This window comes from Euleptes europaea, chromosome 10 (genome assembly GCF_029931775.1).
Source record: "Euleptes europaea isolate rEulEur1 chromosome 10, rEulEur1.hap1, whole genome shotgun sequence".
In the NCBI taxonomy this organism is placed as follows: Eukaryota; Metazoa; Chordata; class Lepidosauria; order Squamata; family Sphaerodactylidae; genus Euleptes; species Euleptes europaea.
Window position 1 is genome coordinate 70,000,837 of NC_079321.1, and position 21,607 is coordinate 70,022,443.

Sequence of the window (21,607 nt, forward strand, 5' to 3'; positions counted from 1 at the left end):
TGGCTAAACCAACCGAGTATACTGTGTTCTCTGTATCGGTTTCAAAATAACTGGTGTGGAGCAATAATACATTGTGGAATGAGACTGTAGCTAAATAGAACAAATTTATTTATTAAGTGTCCTGTTTCTCTGTTTAAAAGAACACCCAAGGCAGCTAACAAATATAAAATGTCCTCTTATAATACGTCAAATAATTGACTATTGCTAACAAAGTCTCTCCAGGCAAAATGCAGCACCTCCAGGTTGCAGCTTTTTTGAAAGGCATCAGCAGTGAAGGGGTAGGGTTGAGCAGGTGGAAAAGCCCAGCCTCGAAGGCAAATTCTTCCCAGGCAAAAGGCCCCATGTCCCTTACGGCATTGAGGCTTCTGTTATGAAATGCCAGAATCTCGTTGGAATTGGTGGTTTGGGACAAGTTGGCATCTGGTCCTATGTAGGGTGGATGTTGTGAGAGAAGGGAACATGTGGCCACTAAATTATGTCATTCCTTTCTCTGCACACAAGTGACACGAAACCTTTTTCAAGAGGGCAAGAACTCTTTCCCTTTTTCTGAGAAAAGACGTGTGTGTCTGCATTCCTCCCCTCACTCCCAGTATCCCAACTACTTTGTGTCATTCTTTTGAGCCTTGGCTCCATCAGTTGGCAAGGCAACACTTCTGCATGGATCTGCGAAATCTTGTGAATAAGCCAGTCATCAGCAGTTCATTAACACAACTTTTGGATAGATTTTGAGCACATGGGCACATTAGAGGATCATGCAATTCAGATTAAGGCTCCCTGTGGTGTTTCCCATAGTTCATTGTGCATCAACCTTTAATTGGAATTACAGTGCAGCCTCTTTGCAAAATGTACATGGCAATTAAAGTCCTGCTCTTGGAATGTAAGTTAACATGATTTTTTAAAATACTTGAGGTTTGACTGCTGACATATGTACAATACTTTCTTGTACTATCCAGGTATGTTTACATAAAGGGTGTTTTCTCCAGGTATTTCCGAACCTGGAGCTGGCAACCCTAGTTGCTGTACATTTGCATTTTTGTGCAGGTTGCCCACAGTTATATTTGCATATGGTTATTAGAGAACCTATGGTTACCAACTCTGTCTTGGGAAAATCCTGGAGATTTTGGGGCAGTACCTGGGGATAGATTTCTTTTCTCCTAGATTGTACGGTATATCATAGAGTCTGCCCTCTGAAGTTGCCATTGTCTTCAGGGGAACTGATTTGTGTTGCCTGGAGATCAGTTAAAATGCTAGGAGAACTCTACCCACTGGAGGCTGGCAACCCTAAGAGAACCTGAAGTTGTAAGCTTAGCATCAGCACAGCCAGGGAGCAGTAGGGTTAGCCCTGGTTAAGCAGTTTTTAAACTGTTTGATAAAGCAGTGATCTGCTGTGAAACCAAAGAAACACAGTACCAGCAGGATCAAAGTGAAATGTAATATCACCAAAGTTCACTGCTGTGTTGAAATGAATAATAAAAATAGAACTATGCACAAAATGAAATATATTTAAAGGTATATTAGCCACTCCGAGCATGTCGTAGGCTCAGAATTGAAGCTCAGGAGAACTCCCAGACTGAGAACCTGCTCCTTGGAGCATATTGTAATGATTTCCAAATGAACCTGTCTCTCCTAATCACATGAATGTCTAGCCACCATCACGTCTGTCTTCCTTGGAAATAACCTCAGCCTGTTAACAATCCCCAGCTGGCATATAATAGTACCCAGTAGGGTTGCCAGGTCCCTTTTTGCCACCAGCGGGAGGTTTTTGGGGCAGAGCCTGAGGAGGGCGGGGTTTGGGGAGGGCCTTTAATGCCATAGAGTCCAATTGCCCAAGCAGTCATTTTCTCCAGCGTGGTGTAGTGGTTAAGAGCGGTGGTTTGGAGCAGTGCAGTCTAATCTAGAGAACCAGGTTTGATTCCCCACTCCTCCACATGAGCGGCGGAGGCTAATCTGGTGAACTGGATTTGTTTACCCGCTCCTACACACAAAGCCAGCTGGATGACCTTGGGCTAGTCACAGTTCTCTTAGAGCTCTCTCAGCCCCACCTACCTCACAAGGTGTCTGTTGTGGGGAGGGGAAGGGAAGGGAAGGTGATTGTAAGCTGGTTTGATTCTTCCTTAAGTGGTAGAGAAAGTCGGCATATAAAAACCAACTCCTCTCCTTCTCCCCCTTCTTCACCACCAGCTGGTACCTGGAGGTTAGCAACCCCAGTGCCCAAGCACTGCTTCCGAGGTTTCAGTATTCCCAGATGTGTAGAACAACACAATACGATGTTGCTTCTGTGTGTGATTTTTACAGTGGTGTCCCTGATCTCTGAAAGCCATCACAAAGGTTGGGGACTCCTTTGAGTAGTGTGCCATGTGATGCAGTGGGGCTACCACTGGACAGCAGAATCAAATGCCCCTGTGTGTATATAGGTAAGATTTCTGCAAGCTTTTGTGTACCCCAGTCCAATAAAAGAACAAAGCATTTGCTTAACCTGAGAGTAGGTAGCTGCCATCATTACTTATTGGGATCTAATAAAGTGAGGTGAAGAAGCCACAGAACCTGATAATTACGAGCCTTAAGTGATTTATTTTGTCACCTAGTCAATTCTCCTCTGCCATATGATTGTTTCTAATGGGGTTATAAGTAGAGGTTAATTCTTACAAACTTCTACTACTTATATTGTGGTCCCAGCACAATGTACTCAGACACATCAACACCTTCAGTTAAGACTTGCTGAAAACATTCTGTGACCTTAGGAAAGGAACTATGGGAACAAATCAACTTTAGAGCTGCTTTTAAATCTGTGCCAGTGAAAGAACACACCATGGATTTTCTGAAGGGATTCTGCAAAGGCAAAAAGAGTGCCAGGAGGTAGACTTTTATTCTGCGGCCTTTGAGAAAAGATGAAGTGGCTTTTATCCCTTTATGCTCCCCCTGCACTGAACTGCACTACGCCTCTTTTGTTCTTTTTCTAGTGAAAGGTATCATATCCATTCAGTACAGGCCACCGCAAAGGTGCAATCTGTGCTTGTTGCATTTTTGTTCCACTAATGGTAGCTGCTGCTTGAGCCCCGCGAATCAACTTAAAAAAATAAAAATAAAATTGAAGATATAGAAAATTTATTGATGCTATCCACAATGTATCTAGCTGCATCAACATATTTAGGAATGAGGCATCAAAACTTCTAAAAAACCTCAGCTAAGTTCCTAGGACAAAGCCTTAACGGTATGTCAAATTTATGATGGTTGGATGTTTTGGGAAGTCTGCTGAAATTAGTGTGCAAACTGGGTGCAGGGCGGTATATCCTAATATGTATCTTCTCTTCTGTCCAAACTGTGTTTCTATAAAGGAAGACTCTTTAGGTCAAAGCTGAAATCGCTCGTTGGCCATATACAAGCAGCTAGCTAAAAACAAGGTTGCAAGTTACAACTAACATTGCAAGCAACTTGTAGAAATATCAAGACAACTTATTTCTTGCATTCCCATAACTGTGACCCCTTTTTGCCATTATTTCCATAATAAAAGTGTCTCTGGTGTCTAGTGCTACTTTCCTATTCCGGTCCTTCTGCCTTCATCCATGGTGGCCCTCCTGTTGGTCTCTCATTCATCCGTTATGAATTCAAATTCAGTTTGAATGTGATTCTCCCACCCCTATACTGTGGGGAGGGTTTTTTTTTTAACTACTGCCTTCCAGCCTAACTAGCAGTACAGTCAAAACAATAACAGACTCCTCATCTTTATGTTTGAAAGGCAGGTTCTCCCCCCCACCCAGTTATGAAGCAGAGAGTTGGTGTCACTGACATTACAATGTTGGATTGTTTGCTCACCATAGTGTTGTGTCGCCTTCACAGTCTCTCTTTCCCCCTTTCTCTCAAGTTCACAGCATTTAAATCCTCACATGCTGTTAATTCAGGTGAACTGCAGAGAGATATAGCATCTTAAGCGCCACTTAAATGCTGACCCCACTTTTTTCTGCACAGGTTTGTGTAAATAGTTCTGACAAGGCAAACTGTCCCACTTCAAGGGAGCAAATTATGGCTTGTTCCATTACAAAAGAGCTAGCTACTGTTCCTTAAATTAGTTTTGATAGTCAGTGACTCCGGCTTGTAAACAACACAGAAGCGATTAACCATAATAGCAATAGTGGTACCAGCATTAGTATTAATAACAATATAGTTAATAGACATTTACAATGATGAAGCAAGTTGGATAATTAGAAAGCAAAAAGCATTGCAAGCAAAGGACATTAACCACACTAAGGTGGGAAGGGAAGAAACCTTTCTTTTTAATTCTAGAACTTTAGAAACTGACATTTTAGAAAATACTGTATAAAGATTCTAGACATGAAACATTCAGACAGAAATAACGATGGGAACAATATTCTACATGCTTATTTCCCATGAGACACTCTTGGCATCCCACAAGGATTTGCAGTCAGAAAAACAATATTCTGGCAAATAGTAACCAAAATTATTACCAGCCTCAGTGATAACATCGAGTCCCTCAATGCATTTCTTTGTTGGGCTGGAAAAATTTACATTGTATTGTGATCTGTCGGCGGGAATTATGTTGCTTTTGGAGTACATTAGATTCTGTTCCTCATTTCCCAATTCCCACTACTTGTACGTCTGTTCTTTATGGGGCTTTTTTGCTTGCTGTTTGGCTCAGGGGCTTGCCAATGAAGTGAGAATGAGAGTGGGTATTGAACTGCCATGCTCCTTTCACCACAACTGGCAAGTTAATAACTGTTCCGGGATGTCCCATGTTTATTTCAGTGGAGGTCTTTCTTGTTCAGACATTACCTTCTGCACTCATGGTACACAGGGATGCCATCTTGGGTTGGGAAATTCCTGGAGTTTGGAGGTAGACCCTGGGGATGGCAGGGTTTGGGGAGGGGAGGGACCTCAGCAGGGTATAATGCCTTACAGTCTACCCTTTGAAGGTGCCATTTCCTCTAGGGAAACTGATCTCTGTAGTCGGGATATCGTAATTCTGAGAGATCTCCCAGCCCCACCTGCAGATTGGCAACCTTGATGGTGCAGGGAGAAGGGAGCGGCAAGAGACTGAGTTGAATGAATTAAAGCCCCCCACTCAATCATACCTCAGGTTCAATTCAAGGTGACCAGTTAGGGGAAGAACATGTGAAGACTGGACAGCCTGCAAATAAGAAGACTGAATAAATTATACGCTTCTAGTACCTAGGGTTGCCAACCTTCAGCTCGTAGCTGGAGATCTCCTGCTATTACAACTGATCTCCAAGTGACAGAGATCAGTTCACCTGGAGAAAATGGCTGCTTGGGAAGGTGTTCTCTATGGCATTATACACCAATAAAATCCCTCCCCTCAGGCTCCACCCCCAAAATCTCCAGGTATTTCCCAACCTGGAACTGGCAACCCTACTAGTACCTGGAATTCGTCTGCTTTCTGAGTGAAAGATTCTGGAAACTGATGGGAAGAGAAGTATGGTCACAAGGCTTTTTCTTGCATTCAAAAAGCTGATTTTTTTCTAATTTGCCAGAAATCTAAAACAGTATTTTCCTCGTCAAACTAGATCTTATTTGCTTTGTTGAACCATGGCTTTAGGCAGCTAGGCAATGTCCTCAATAGTGCCATCGTCACTGTTTTTGTTTTGAATGAGACAAAGCCCAAGTAAGCTACTCTGGCATATGAACAGATTGGTGGGAACTTCAAATCTGTTGTCCGTCTTTTTCTGTACAGTACAGCTGTTTGTACTGATATTTTTTAGTTCTGATGTAGTTTCAGTATGTTAGAACACATTGTCATGCATCCTGCAAAATTTGCTACTTCGTGTATGTGAATGCATGACGCAGATGCTATCTACCATTACAAGGCATGTGATGGCAAAGAAGCTTCCTGTGTACTAATCAATCCAAAATACCATGTATATGATTCCAATATTTTGCCAAGGGGTAAAGAAATTGTAAAATGTAACTCATTTTTTCCTGTTTGTCCATAGTTATCTGAGATGATGTACATGAAGTTTAATTTTATGCATACTCTATTTGGTACCCATTATAAAGAGTTAATTGCCCTCAAACAATGTGAATACTTGATACGTTCATACAATCCCCTTTCGTGTGTGGATTTCTATTAGAGATTGCTCTATATTAACTGAATTTCAAAGAAAATGTATGGCATGTAGTGTTGTGGTTACCATAGTAATTAACCACACTTGTAAAGGTATAGAATACCAATCTTAGTAAATTACCCAGAGATAACTTTGGTTTTCTTCTCTGCCTGAACACTAGAGCCCAATTGCCAAAGCAGCCATTTTCTCCAGGTGAACTGATCTGTATCAGCTGGAGATGAGTTGTAATAGCAGGAGATCTCCAGCTAGTAACTGGAGGTTGACAAGCCTATGCTTCTGGCCCCCAGAAAGATCCTCTGTTCCACCCACATTTTTGTCTGTGTTCTTCCCTGTAATGCTAGAAAGTTCCATAATTATTATTTTTTGTTCTGTATGACCTGAATGACCTGAAAAGGCATTTTTCAGATATATTTTCTGCTTGGGAATTTCAGTATCCACACCCCTAGAGAAGATGAAGGATATTTCAAGGTTTGGTACTTTTGTAAGAGTTTTTCATGCATTTTTATAGTAATTGAGGTGCCAGTACAGATGCAGTTGTGAAATAATGGATGTCACTGGATGAAAGAAAATGTCTGGAGAATTTACGCATTAACATAAAGGCATAAGATCAGGACTGGTGCATTTTAATAGATATTGTTTGCACAATATTGATTTTAGGGCATATGAAAATGATGCAGCTGCAATGCAACTCTTCTGGGTTGCTTTGATTTCAGCATAGTAGCCTATGATTGATTTGTGGTGGGTGGGTGGTAATGGGCAAGCTTCTCTTCTTCTCTTATTGAGCATGTAAACAAGAGGCAGGTGGTATCTTACATAGCTTAGTTATGTGTATGAGAATCGTATGACTAATGGTTTTTCTTATATTTTCTTCCACCTGGAGGGCTTTATCTGATATCCTTTAATCAGAGCTGGCCTTACCAGGTCAAATCAGCCCCTTGAACTGTGGATGCCAGGGGGGATATTGCTTTTCTGCTATTTCTTTCTTTCTGTATGGCTAAGCAAACAAGTGGGCTAAGAAGGCTTGGGATTTCACTGTTAGCTACTCATCTGCCTCTTGTGAATCATGCTATCCTATCTTACAAGGCTGTTGTAAACATTATTAAGATAATATACATGGAAAACCTTGGCCATGTATGCAGGGGAATTTTGCGCTGAGTTTGCCACTCTGCAGACGCACAGCTTTCTGATCCGAATTCTCAAAACTGTGTGCATGGGGACATTTTGCCCCAAAGACTTTCTTTTGTTGTTTTAAAGTGATATTGTGGCGAACCCCCCCCTCACTAAAATAGATAATGGAAATGAAGGGGGGGACAGTTGGCTCCATTCCCCTCAGGAGAGGGGCTTTGGCTCAGTGGTAGAGCATCTGCCTGGCATGCAGAAGGTCCCAGGTTCAATCCCTGGCATCTCCAGTTAAAAGGACCAGGCAGGTAGGTGATGTGAAAGACCCCTGCCGGAGACCCTGGAGAGCCGCTGCTGATCTGAGTAGACAATACTTTTCTGGCAAGGCTGTAATAAAGTTGTTTGTTTGTTTGTTTGAGTAGACAATACTGACTTTGATGGACCAAGGGTCTGATTCAGTATAAGGCAGCTTCATGTGTTCAAGATTTTAACACTTGCTGCTGAAACAGACCAGAGAGGATGCCTATGAAGTGGGGGGAACCAGCCGCTCTGTTTAAAGATCTTTACACTCACTTCTGAAACTGACCAAAATGGCTTCTCTGGGGAAGGTTGAATGAGGGAGGGAGAAGCAAGAATAGGTGGGGGAAGAGACACCCTAAGTTAAGGCTATTCACAGAAATTGCCTTGATTAACTTTGCTTTGGGATTGAGGGAAAATTTAAATTTGTGATAAAACAGTTGGAAAAATCATGAATAATCCAAACAAAGCCCTGATGCAGTCCTGTGGGGATCATGAGGCTAAGTAACCAAGCATTAATGAGAGTGAGAGGCCCTCCTGACTGTCCCATTGACCAGAGAAGCTTGTCTGGTGGTTACACAAGAGAGGGCCTTTTTGGTGGCAGCCCCATGGTTATGGGACAACTTCCCCTGCGAGCTTTAGGATACAGCTGAAGGTGTTTTTATTCAGGATGACATTTTATTAGCTTTTCTATTTATTGGCACATTGTGATTTTAATTCATTTTTATGTAGTTTTATGTTTTTGTTTTGTTTATATTGTAAGTTGCCTTGAGTTCTGGAAGGTAGAAAGGTGGCTAGTAAATATTTTAAATATAAATAGATGCTATATGTGTTCATTATAATATGGGGGGGAGGCATGATTGTGTCTTGCTGTGAAATAACGAAAAACTGCAAGATTATTGTTGTAACATAATTCTTCTCTGAATAAGCCTAGCTAATTTGCTGGATAACCAGCTGTGGTGTATGTGTATGTTACAAAAGGAATGGTTTTATTTTATTTTTTGCCAATGAGACAATTGATAGATGTACAACATTTTGTTCTTCCCATCTGCTCATGGGAGTCGTGGGTATTTTACCGTCTGGGTCATTCACCTGCTCTTCAAAGAATGGATGGTTAGAATGCCGTTCGACAGAAGGGTTGCAACAGCTGATTTCTATAGTGATGCAAACATCATTGTGTTGGCCTCTCCCCTCTTCTTAGACCTGTGGCTTCCCTCCCATCAGTGTTTTGCGGTTGCATAACATTTTGCGAATGATGAGGAAAGAACTCAATGAGTTTTGCTGTCCTCGCCCTGCAGCTGTCAACCTACATGCTCTCTACTACGGTAATCAGTGCAGCACACATATTAGCTTCTCCTCAGTGCTGCAAAAATCCTAAGACTTGCTTGTTACCCTGTCTTGCTATGCAAATGATGCAGCATTTAAACAATCACCACTAATTTTTCAATATTATGATTCTTGATTTAAAGATTAGCATAATGAAATTCTCTTGATTTCAGAGGGATAGATTTAAGTATGTGCTTAACTCTTCCATTGAAACCACAGTCCTTAAAGTTGACTGGATTGTGCCATATGTAAATAGATTAGGATTAACAGATTAAAAGTGATTCTAGGGCATCCCCCCCATAATCCTTGAGAATTATCTGTGTGAGATTGCTTAGTTATCTGGGGAAAGTGATCTGGAAAACTGCCTCTAGACTAAAATCATCTTCTTGCATAAGTAATCTGAAGGCTGCCATTGCTATTATTTGCCCTCATGTCCCAGCCTGCATTATTACTGTTTTGGCCAGTATTTGTATGGAAATGGTGAAATGTAAAAAGCCAATTTACAATTAAATGGCAGGTCCCACCCACTCTCTAAGAACGGTTGCAGGATCACAAATAAGAACCCTATTGTTAATGTATGGAAGTCATGCGCAGGTCCCAGCTAAGTGACTTTGATTGTTGTCCCAGCTAAGTGACACTTTAAGAGAAAGCCATGTAGTAGATTCCAGGTTTCGTAATGTCACCTCCCAGGAAGAAATCAAGGTAAAACCATGGGGCTCTAATGGATGTGGGCTTGATTAATATTAGGGTTGCCAACCTCCAGGTGGTAAGCAAAAACAGAAGGCAGCAACGCGGACCACCCCAATATTACTATATGCAACAAGGTTGAATTACATGCAATACACAATCAAGAATTAATTTTCAATGATTTTAAAGCTATTTTATAATTCATTAAACTTTTTAGTAACCATAGAAATAACAAATCAGTGTTTGTCAGAACAAGTGCATTAAGATGTACAACAGATTAACCTATACACTTTACATGAATGGGAATAAGAGGGTTACAAAGCAAAAATATTTTTCTGTCACTGTAATATAATACAACATGTGGGTACAAGCACAATTTAACATTTTTCCTCCTAAGGAAACTGAAGCAGAATGTACTAGTTAGGAGATACAATACACGTCCCTCGCCAAATAAACATCAGTGCGATCAGTTCACCTGGAGAAAACGGCTGCTTTGGAAGGTAGACTCTACGGCATTTAAGTCCTTCCCTTCTCCAAACCTTGCCCTCCAAAATCTCCAGGTATTTCCCAGCCTGGAGCTGGCAACCTTAATGATGATGAGTATTTGGTTGGCTTTCTTTAGTTATTATGATAGCTTATTCAAACATTTATGTTGTGCTTTTAAGAAAACGGTTTACTCACTTCTGCCTAGCTACCTCTGTGGGCTCTTTTTAAAAAGAAATGTAGTAAACAGAGATAATGATCACATTTTTTCTTAAGGCCTTTTAGATGTCTGGAAGGAGGTGCAGCTTGAATCTGATGAGCAGAGGAAGGCTACTTTGCTGCTAGAATTCCACCAGTATATCACTGTGCTAACCTACACCACTGTGAGTTGTCTGGCTCTCTTACACCTCAGGAGCTGCTGTCCTGCAGTTTGTGTAAATGATTCCACAGTCCTGGTGGAGTGGCTGCATCATGTAAAATTAATCCAGGTTCCAGGCATTTCAGGAATGGCGCAAAGTTCCATGAACTCAATCTTCTTTCCGGAGAGATGTTCAGACTCCTTTTCTCATTCTCATCTGTAAGATGAAAGATGCTTTATCTAAAAAGCTTGTTTGTGAGGCACATATATTGAGCAATTCATGTAGTCTCTGGGCTTAACCCTCCCCCCACTAGTTGCTTCTGTTCTATTAAAGATGGAGGCAGTAGTAGTAGGATTAAAGATGGAGGCAGTAGTAGTGGGATGACTTGCTGAATGGACTGTCCCTAAATTGGTCCGTTAAATATATGAGAGGGATCCCCTGCTAAGTGGCTCTCTCAGGAATGTGGGGCGATTGAAAGGAACAGTAAAAGTGCAGCTGCAGCTGAATGCTGCCCGTGTGGTTGCTGCCAGCTGGTGGCCCTGCTTCATGCTGCTCCCTGTCTGCCACACAGCCATCTGCTGCTGCTTTAATGAATGAATCTTTCCTTTCTCTTTTTTGGACAGAACAATGGCTTGGAAGTTGTGATCAGCATTCCAATGGACACGCATGCACACACACTCTTGTCTCCTGGGGAGGGGGTTGGGTGTTGGATGGTCTTTGGGAGCAGCTTTTCTTTTTAATGCTCTGTTTTCTTAAGAAATAGTCAGTTCTATCCCTTTCCCTCTATTTGCCATAAATGAAGAAGGCTGTCATTTCCTTTGTCTTCTCTGCCCTTCGGATTTTAAAAAAATTAAAATCTCCTTCCTTGCACAGCCCTGCTTCCCTTCCCATCTTTGTGATGAACACTGCTCCTGCCCTTAAGAGAGAGAATGTTCTACCTCTGCAGAAAAACTGATCATGTTTTTTGTCAAAAAAGACATCACTACCATCTAGGGTTGCTAGCCTCCAGGCAGTGGCTGGAGATCTCCTGTTATTACAACTGATCTCCAGAAAACAGAGATCAGTTCCCCTGGAGAAAATGGCCATTTTGGCTCTATGACATTGGAATCCCTCCCCTCTCCATACCCCACCCTCCTTGGGCTCTACCCCCCAAATCTCCAGGTATTTCCCAACCCAGAACTAGCAACCCTACTACCATCCTACTTCCTAACATTCTGAAAATGCAAAAGTATCATCTACATTGGAGGGAACTTAAAAAAAAAGTTTCTAGAAAGTTTCTTCTTTTGCTTCTTTGATGGATCTCATTGACATGACATAAATGACAAGAGAAATCAGTTGAATTTTTAAGTGACATTAGGATAATTCTGATTGGAAGCAAGTATCAAGGTTTTTTGCATTTCTGTGGTGACACATGCGTCTATCTATGGTGCCACATGCAGACTGGTGTTATTTTGGAAGGAGTTGTAATTAGGGTAAGATTGAGCTATATGTATTTCCAATTTCATTTGCCTTAATTAAATATTTCTCATTTAATTTAGAATATACTAATAAGCCACATTAGGAGGGCTTTAAAAATAAAGTTACATTTGCTCTTGAATGCTCTTATTACATTGTTAAAATTAGGCTTGGAAGATGTTTAGGAGCCTTCTATTAAGTTGTTTGGAACTTTCCAAAAGAAAACCTGAATGTAAGTGTAATTGAGAAATATGGCTTCATTCACCAAAAGAATGGCTTCAGAAGAAGAAGAGTTGGTTTTTATACCCTGCTTTTCTCTACTTTAAGGAGGCCCACAAAGCGGCTTACAATCACCTTCCCTTCCTCAAACAAACAACTTGTGAGGTAGGTGGGGCTGAGAGAGTTTTTAGAGGACTGTGACTGGACCAAGGTCACCCAGCAGGCTTCATGTGGAGGAGTGGGGACCCAGTTCTCCTGATTAGAGTCTGCCGCTATTAACCACTACACCACACTGGCTCAGGCAGGATCTTAGAGCTATGAAACCTGTGTTGTAAATAATAGGCTGAATATAAGCACTTTCATCCAAGATCTTTATCAGTAGATCTAACAGTCAACATTATGCCATCTGTGGATAGTTAAATCTGTGCATTGGGGCCATATACAGACTATGGATATTTTCTTCCAAACTTGGAGGACCCCACAATTTTACAGAAAAATCAGAAGCCTGGGGGGAGATGAAGGGGGTGGTGGTGAAATTACCCAAAACAGAGGAACACACCTCTATTGGAGCCGCCATTGCCTCCCTCTCTCCCCCTTTCTCTGATGATGGCACATCAGAGGCTGAGAGTCAAGTGAGTTGAGTATTGGCTGGGTGAGGTGCAGAAGAGGCAGAATTGCCCCTCTTCCCTCCTTCTCTCTTGATGGGCCCGCATCCAAGTGACCTGCAGGTGATTGACCTGATGGTCAAGCTGAAATGCCTACAGCAGCAGCACCAAGAGTATCCTGCTCAAATGCCTCTACAGAGTCAGTGGGGTGGGGCCCTGCACCACAATGGTGGGCATGGGGTAAATGAGGGTGGGATGTAGGGTCTGTGAGAAGGGTTATGTGCCTGTGGAGCCTACCGTGAGGAAGGTGGATGGGTGGCAGGGAGGTCGAATAGAGGAAAGAGGGCAGTGGGTGAGAATTAGGTTTGCCAGACCCCTGCTGGGGGTGGGGGATCCCCTGCTTTGGGCCCCTCACCTTGGTGCTGTCCAGCTGGCCAGAGGGGGTCTTACCAGGCTTAAAAGGAGGCCTAGGCCTTTACATTGCTGGTATGGTGACATCACTTCTGAAAGTGACATCACCACACAGGTGATGACAAGGGAGATGCTCTGGTATTTGGGCAAAACTCTTTGGTAGAAGCTGTTTTTACCATAGAGTTTTGCCCAAATATCAGAGCATCTCCCTCATTATCATCATCAACATGATGATGTCACTTCTAGAAGTGACATGATCATGCAGGAGATGTCAAAGCCTTGGCCTCATTTTAAGCCTGATAAGATCCCCTCCCATGGGAGTAAAAAGGGATATACTTTTTTTTCATCTAGACATCTTACTTATTCAAGAATAGATATGATTTGGCTTTCTAAAGGTTTGATAAACATCTCAGAGGATGCGGAGGTTTTACCTAGGGTTTTATCAGACCATAATGCAGTTTCAGTAAACGTTAAGATAGGTGATAGAAGGAATAAGCCGTGGGTAATAAATGAATTTTAATAAAAAAATAAAAAAATAGTAGACAAATTAAAGATAGATATACAAAACTATTTTTCTGACAATGTAGATAAGGGTATAAAGGAAGAGGTAATATGGGATGCTGGTAAAGCAGTAATTAGATGACTTTTAATACAACAAAATACAAGATGTCGAAGGCTTTCACGGTCAGAGTTCATTGGTTCTTATAGGTTATCCGGGCTGTGTAACCGTGGTCTTGGTATTTTCTTTCCTGACGTTTCGCCAGCAGCTGTGGCAGGCATCTTCAGAGGAGTAACACTGAAGGACAGTGTCTCTCAGTGTCAAGTGTGTAGGAAGAGTAATATATAGTCAGAAAGGGGTTGGGTTGAGCTGAATCATTGTCCTGCAAAAAGTAACAAAGGTAATGTGCTAATCATTGTCCTGTAAGAATCAAGATAATGTGCTAATGAGGGTGGGGTACGTTAATATGGAACCATTGTATCCTGAAGTGATCTGTTAATGTGTGAAATCCAAAGCTAATCTGCATGGCTATTGTTGACTGTAGTCTTCGTTAGTCTGGAGGTTTTCAGGACAGGAAGCCAAGCCTTATTCATTCTTAAACTCTCCTCTTTTCTGTTAAAGTTGTGCTGATGTTTATGAATTTCAATGGCTTCTCTGTGCAATCTGACAAAATAGTTGGTAGAATTGTCCAGTCTTTCAGTGTCTTGGAATAAGACCCTGTGTCCTGTTTGTGTCAGTCCATGTTCAGCCACTGCTGATTTCTCAGGCTGGCCAAGTCTGCAGTATCTTTCATGTATCTTTCTGCAGTATCTTTCATCTTTCCCCAAAAATGGGGAAAAATTAGGCACCCGCGTATAAGCCGAGGGTTGGCTTATAACACCTCCCCCCCCCGCAGGCTTACCTTCGCTCCAGGCCCGGCGAAGGCGGCGGCGCCCCCCCTGTGGCCGCAGAAGGCCCTCCCAGGCCTGTCCAGGCCGGGGGGAGCCGGGCACGCCCGCCGGCGACGGAGGCACAGCCTTCCCACGGCCGCAGGAGGCCCCCACAGGGCGCTCCTGGCCGGGGGAAGCCACGCGGGCCTGGCGGCAATGGCGGTAAGTTCCCCCCTCCCTCCCTCCTCTACCGTATTGACCCGCGTATAAGCCGAGGCCGGCTTTTTCAGCCCTTTTTTTGGGCTGAAAAACTCTGCTTATACACGAGTATATACGGTATACGATATACTCCTGCAGAGGTGAGGGGGTCTCTTTTGTCTTTTGCTGATCGTAGCATCTGTTGTATTTTCTTGGTGGGTTTAAACACTGTTTGTAGGTTATGTTTTTTCAAAAGTTTCTCCATCCTATCAGTGACTCCTTTAATAAATGGCAAGAATACCTTTCCTATGGGAGACTGTTTTTACTGAGTTTTCTGATTTTTGTTTGGTTTAATGGCCCTTCTGATTTCATTTCTGGAATAGCTGTTTGCTAGCAGTGCGTGATTTAGATGATTAGTTTCTTCCTTGAGAAACTGTGGTTCACAGATCCGTCTTGCACGGTCCAATAATGTTTTGATTATTCTTCTTTTCTGTCGGGGGTGGTGGTTGGAGTTTTTGTGTAAGTAGCGATCTGTGTGAGTTGGTTTCCGGTAGACCTTGTGACCTGAAAGTTTGTTTTACGGATGACAAGGGTATCAAGAAATGGGAGTTTACCCTCAATTTCCTTTTCCATGGTAAACTGAATGTTTGGATGGATATTATTAAGATGGTTTAGAAAGTCCATTAATTTTTCTTCACCATGGCTCCAAATGGTAAATGTATCATCTACGAACCTGAACCAGACTGTAGGTTTGTAAGGTGCTGATTCTAATGCTGTCTTTTCAAAATATTCCATGTAAAAGTTTGCTATTACTGGACTGAGTGGACTTCCCATAGCTACTCCATCAATCTGTTCATAAAATTCTTTATCCCATAGGAAATAACTTGTTGTCAAACAATGGTGAAATAAGGCTGTTATATCTTCTGGAAAAATCTGGTTAATCAATGAGATTGTGTCTTTTACTGGAACCTTGGTAAAGAGGGATACAACATCAAAACTGACTAATATATCCTGTGGGTTGAGTCTCAACGGACTGATTTTGTTGATGAAATGAGTTGAATCTTTGATGTAAGAAGTGGTTTTTCCAATGTGGTCCTGTAGGAGGGTGGTCAAATATCTAGCTAATTCATATGTTGGGGAACCAATGGCGCTCACGATGGGTCGGAGTGGGACAGAATCCTTATGAATTTTAGGTAGTCCACATAATCGTGGTGGTTGTGCTTCTGCAAGATATCTGAAGATGCCTGCCACAGCTGCTGGCGAAACGTCAGGAAAGAAAATACCAAGACCACGGTTACACAGCCCGGATAACCTACAAGAACCAAAATACAAGATGGTTTAAAGAGAAGGAGGCACAAAAGAAAAATATATTAGAAATTACTAGACAAGGAGAAAGACAGCTTAGAATTTTACATGACAAATTAGCAAAACAGGAACAGTTAAATAATTTGAAAAATTTACAACATCAATATGAGTTTTTATTAACTACTGAAATTGAAAGGAAAGTAATGTACAATAGACAAAGATTTTTTGAACATGCGAATAAACCAGGTAAATTGTTAGCATGGCAGCTTAAACAGAAAGAGAAAAATTACCAATTTTGAAAATTAAGAAAGAGGGTAAAATAAAAGATTGGTTTATGTATTATAAATTAAAAGATATATTTAATAAGGATAAGTTGAAGGGTTTTAATGAAAATAAATCCAGATTTGAAATTATATTAAACAAGGGAAATAAAGGATTGATAGGATGAATTTATAAATTATTAACTGAAATGAATTTAGAACATGAAAGAATCAAATCAGTGATGGTGAAATAGATGAAGGAGTTAAAATATAATATTGACCTGGAAATATGGGAAAATTTGTGGAAAAAAGAATATAAATTTACAATTTCCAATGAAATAAGAGAAAACTTATATAAAATGTTTTATAGATGGTATATTACTACTGTTATGATAAGTAAAATGAAAAAAGGTGATTCGGATTTATGTTGGAAATGTGAAAAAGATAAAGGAACATTTATGCATGCATGGTGGTTTTGTAAAAAAATTAATTTTTTTGGGAGAACAGTATTAAATGAAACGAATAATTTGATTAACTCCAAAGTGAAAATGGACCCTTCCTTTTGTTTATTGGGGTTACCTGAAAATAAATTAGATAGATGTGATAGAGTCATATGTCAATACAGTTTTGCAGCGGCAAGAATTACAATAGCTAAAACCTGGGAGCAAGTAAATAAACCTTCAATTAATGCTTGGAGAGAGAAATTATGGATATATATGCGAATGGCCAAATTAACAGAGTCCTTGCATGGTAAGGATATGGAAGATTTAAAAAAAACATGGTCAGTGGCCGTCGCATATTGGGACAAACTGGCGAAAATGAATTTTACTAATTTAGTTAATGAGTTGTAGATAATTGATTATGGTTTTTTATAATGATTTTATTATACTTACTCTTTAAAACTGTCATAACGCTTCTCCAGACGTCCAATGTGGTGATGGGACACTATTTTAGGGTGGGTGGTGGTTTTTCAGGGCACTATGAATTTTGTAATTTTTTACTATAATAAGTAGCTTCAATTGTTAAATTAGTGCTCTTTTGTATTTTCTTTTTATTTGTATGTTATGTTTTATGTTATAAAAATAATAAAAAATTATATATATATATAAAAAAAATCCCCTCCCTGGCAACCCTAGTGGGAAAGGGGAGGAGGATACCACTGTTGGTGATAATGGAGGAGATGGAGTAGGGTATGGAAGGAAAAAGATGGTGGGGGGGAGGAAGTGGCAGTTTATTTATTTATTTACACTTATAGCCTGCCCTCATTCCCGGCAAGCCAGGCTCAGAGCAGATCACAACATTATGATCATAAAACAGAAGTTAAAAACATACTTTAAATACAATAAAACAAAAATGGCATTCATTAGTTGCAAATAACGACCACTAGAAAACCCGGCCAGGCAGTGTATTCCCCATAAAACAAAGGTGGATGGAGGATGGGGAGGCCAGCAATGATGACAATGGGAATATGGGAAAACAGTTCCATATTACAGGCCCTATGGAACTCATTTAGGCCCAGCAGGGCCCTGATGTTACTAGGGAGACTGTTCCACCAGGCCGGGGACCCACCAGTAGGTTGTTGCTCATTGAGCTTAAAGCTCTCTGGGGGGCATACCAGGAGAGGCAGTCCTGCAGGTACAAAGGTCCCAGACTATGTAAGGCTTTAAAGGTCAAAACCAGCACCTTGAACGTGATCCGATACTCCAGCTGAAGCCAGTGCAGTTGTTTCAGCACGGGTTATATGCTCTCGCAGCGAAGCCCCTGTAAAGAGCCTCACCACAGCGTTTTGCACCAGCTGGAGCTTCCTGATCAGTCCCAAGGGATGAAGGTGTTAAGAGCTGGGAGCCGGCACCCCACCTCCAAGCTGCCCTGGCTGAACCAAAGGACCTCCGTCTTTGATGGGTTTAGTTTCAGCCGACTTTTCCTCAACCAGCCAGTCACGGCATCCAAGCACCTGGCCATTGTGTCCGGGACAGAGTCTGGACGGCAGTCCATCAACTGGTAAAGCATACAGATGACAGCCCAGCCCGAAACTCCTGACAAGCTGGGCAAGAGGGTGCATATAGATGTTAAACAACATGGGGGAGAGGACTGCACCCTGCAGCACCCCACACACCAAAGAGCGTCGCTGTGAACCCCCCCCCCCCGTGCCAGTTGTGGGTAAGGACAGAGAAATGTGACTGGAGCACATATCAGAAGTCACAGGATAAAGTGAGAAGCAGTGAGAGATTTTCCCCATGAGTTTCTCCTGGGTCCCCGCTTGTGTTGTTTTAATTCTGATATATGTTTGCAGGAGTTGTGAGGTTTTGTTGTTGTTGTTCAAATGTTTGAACCATGTATTTATGTGTTTCGTTAAAAAAAACTATTCTCCAACTTTATGCAACTCCCAACTCCACTCACAGTGTCACAGTAGATCATAGTTGAATTTATTAATTACATGTTTAGTCTACCTTTTCTCAAAAGGATTCAGAGCATGATCACCCTTTTTTTAATTCTCACACTATAAACCTGTGAGGTAGATTATGCTGAGAGATAGTGAATGGCTCTGTAGTTGAGCAGGGTTTGAACCCAAGTGCCCCGTTACTGGTAGTACTGGTGACAGTATGAAGGCAGTCATTGGGACTACTCTTTAGAAAGAGGGTTTGATTTCTCTTTGGTGGATGCCAGTCTACCCATTTGGCATGTTCTGTCATTGAATGCTTTGACTGAAGTGTGTGAAGTCATTCCCTGTTAAGATGAAATGATGTAGGGCAGCCCTGTGGTGGCATAGTATCTGGAATGATGCAGGTGCAACAGTGGCATACTTTGGACACTTTTCAATCAGTATCTGGAATGATGCAGGTGCAACAGTGGCATACTTTGGACACTTTTCAATCAGTACCTTTAACATTGGTTACAATATTGGTTACAATAGCAATTGTATTGGATATCCAACATTTAATCGTATTGGATATCCAACTATTAAAATATACAACTAATAAATACAATTTCATCCATGGTAACCATCAGATAAGTTAAGCTTAGTTTCTCAAATTCTTATGGCTGTTAAAAGAAACTTTGCTACCTTCTCCTTAGTACAAGAATGCTGGTCAGCCAAAAGGAAAGCCACTTTGTCTTTTGCAGTGAGATATAAGATGACTTTTATCAGTGATTCAATGTAAACTTCCCGTAAAGACACATAATAGGCACAGTGGAGCAGCACATGGGTCATTGTCTCTAGCAGGATCTGCGAACATGGACAAGTCCAATTGCAGACAGGGATGTTCTTAAATCTGCCCCAAAGGATTTCAGACAAAAAGATGTTTAGGCGTATTAACATGAAGGTGCGTTGGAGAAGTAGGTCAGTAGGGCTCCAAGTATTGGGTAGATACCAAGCTCCAATGGGGAGCAGAACCTTTGTTTCAGTAATCTGAAAGCTTGCTGCTCATCAGACATAGAGACTCCAATGGGATTCCCATTTTCTTGAGTTTAAGAGTGATTAATTTGAGCCTTTTAGATTGATAGTCATCGGCTAGCATTAGCCATCCCAAGGTGGAGGGATTAGATTTAAAAAAACAACCGGAGCCAGAATTTAATTGTTATAAGCCAGCCTCTTGTCCCTAGTGAATTGAGCCCTAATTCAAGTCATAGTACTGTGTATGCTACACAGTTTGGGATTCCCAGCAAGCGACACAGAAAGATGGATTGAGTTAGCTCTAAACTAGAATCTACGGAATTTATCAAAATTGTGATCCCGTAGAATAGCTAGGGAAACACTTTCGCTTTATAAACTCGTATGGCTGCGGGGATGAACTGACTGCCTTTGGCACAGAAAAAACAGGAAACTGCCAACAGTGTTAATTTGGCCTGATTAGAGGCTGGCTTCTGGTGCGTGGGCGCTTTGGACAACTGCAGATTGAGTTATGTGGGCACAGTGTAGGTCATATGGGTTAGATGCAGTATAGATTTGTGAAAGCATAGTGTGTCCTCTTTTTCTGTAAACCATCACTACACAAGCAGTTAAACTTTATTAGAACATTAAAAGTATTAATGGAAGGGGGTCTTAGGAGTTATGTGTCCCAATGTGTTTTGAAGGAAGAAACAGTGGTTCTTAATGATGATGGAACTCCTTTCCTTTATCATGCTCAGAACAGAACAGACTTTATTTGCAGTCATAGACCATCAACTATCCTAAAAAACTGAAATTAAATACATACATAAATAGTTATGGACTGATAATAAAAAAAGATGAAAATGTAGTGGAGATTAAAAACTGGAATAAAGGGATAAAATCCTCCAAGATACGCATAAAACGGCAGAGATTCTAATCACAGATTGGTTATTCCAGAACCTTAAGTGCATTTTGTCTTATTTTAGTTGCCAGCCAGGCAAATCTAGCCATACTAACGGGTAAATTTGGTGTTACATCTGACAAAAGGAGGTCTAGATTATGTTTTCTGAGAGGTCTGGGACAATCCACTAACAAGGGAATCAGAGGGCCTGAGCGTATATGATCGTATAGCATGCACTCAAAAAGGACGTATTCAGTGGTTTCTAATGCATCCTGGTTGCATATAGATTTTCATGCATTTATTGGCATTTTATTATATATCCCTTCAAGAAACTTAGAGGGAAGAGCATTATATCAAAGGAGAATAAAAGCCCTACGATGTTCATGATATGTGATATCTGACAGATAAGGCATAGTGGTGTTCCTAATAAGCAGGTCCTTTCTAAAGAGGGGATTCTGAATCTTATTCAGATCGTGCTGCCTCTCTACCTCGAAAACTCTGGTCTTAAGTTCTTAATGATGATGTAACTCAATGCTAGCTGTTTCCTTGATGTTATGATTAAAGTACAAAGGGGCATCTGTAGGGGTTTTCCCAGTGGTATATGGGAAACAGCTGAATTACTGTTAATATTTTCACCTCATCATCCATCCAAACACTGGCTGACTCAGATGGCCAAATGATGTGAACTGTGTTCAATGCTATTAAAAGCCACTAAGAAGTGTAGAAAAATCAAAGAGTTGTGCTCCTCCGGCAGCTGTGCTTGAATTGGGAAGAACGTGCCCTGCCACAGTGCTGTGATTATTTTTAATGTGATGACTATCCATGTCTGGCAAATACATTATAAATTGAGAGCCCATAAACCAGGGGTCCTCAAACTTTTTAAATGGGGACAGTTCACTGTCCCTCAAACACTGTTGGGGGCCGGACTATAGTTTGAAAAAAAATATGAACAAATTCCCCGCGTGTGCGGGGGAGGAGGAGGCGGCGCGAGGGGGCTCTCCAGAAAAGCATCCTCCTCCCGAGCCCGGACCTTCCCCCTGTAGTGGTTAAGAGTGGCGGTTTGGACCGGGGACTCTGATCTAGAGAACCGGGTTTGATTCCCCACTCCTCCACGTGAGAAGCGGAGGCTAATCTGGTGAACCTGGTTGG

The 21,607-nt window shown here is 41.5% G+C and overlaps 1 protein-coding gene across 1 annotated transcript in view; it reads left to right on the forward strand.

Moving 5' to 3' along the window:
• Positions 1-12,741: 12,741 nt before the first annotated feature.
• SLC35F1 (solute carrier family 35 member F1) overlaps positions 12,742-21,607 on the forward strand; it is a 229,843-nt gene continuing 220,977 nt past the window's right edge. Inside the window, exons 1-2 of the mRNA XM_056856220.1 lie at positions 12,742-12,885; positions 17,941-18,188. Coding sequence (XP_056712198.1) covers positions 12,742-12,885; positions 17,941-18,188 — 392 coding nt within the window. The remainder of the gene's footprint in view (positions 12,886-17,940; positions 18,189-21,607) is intronic.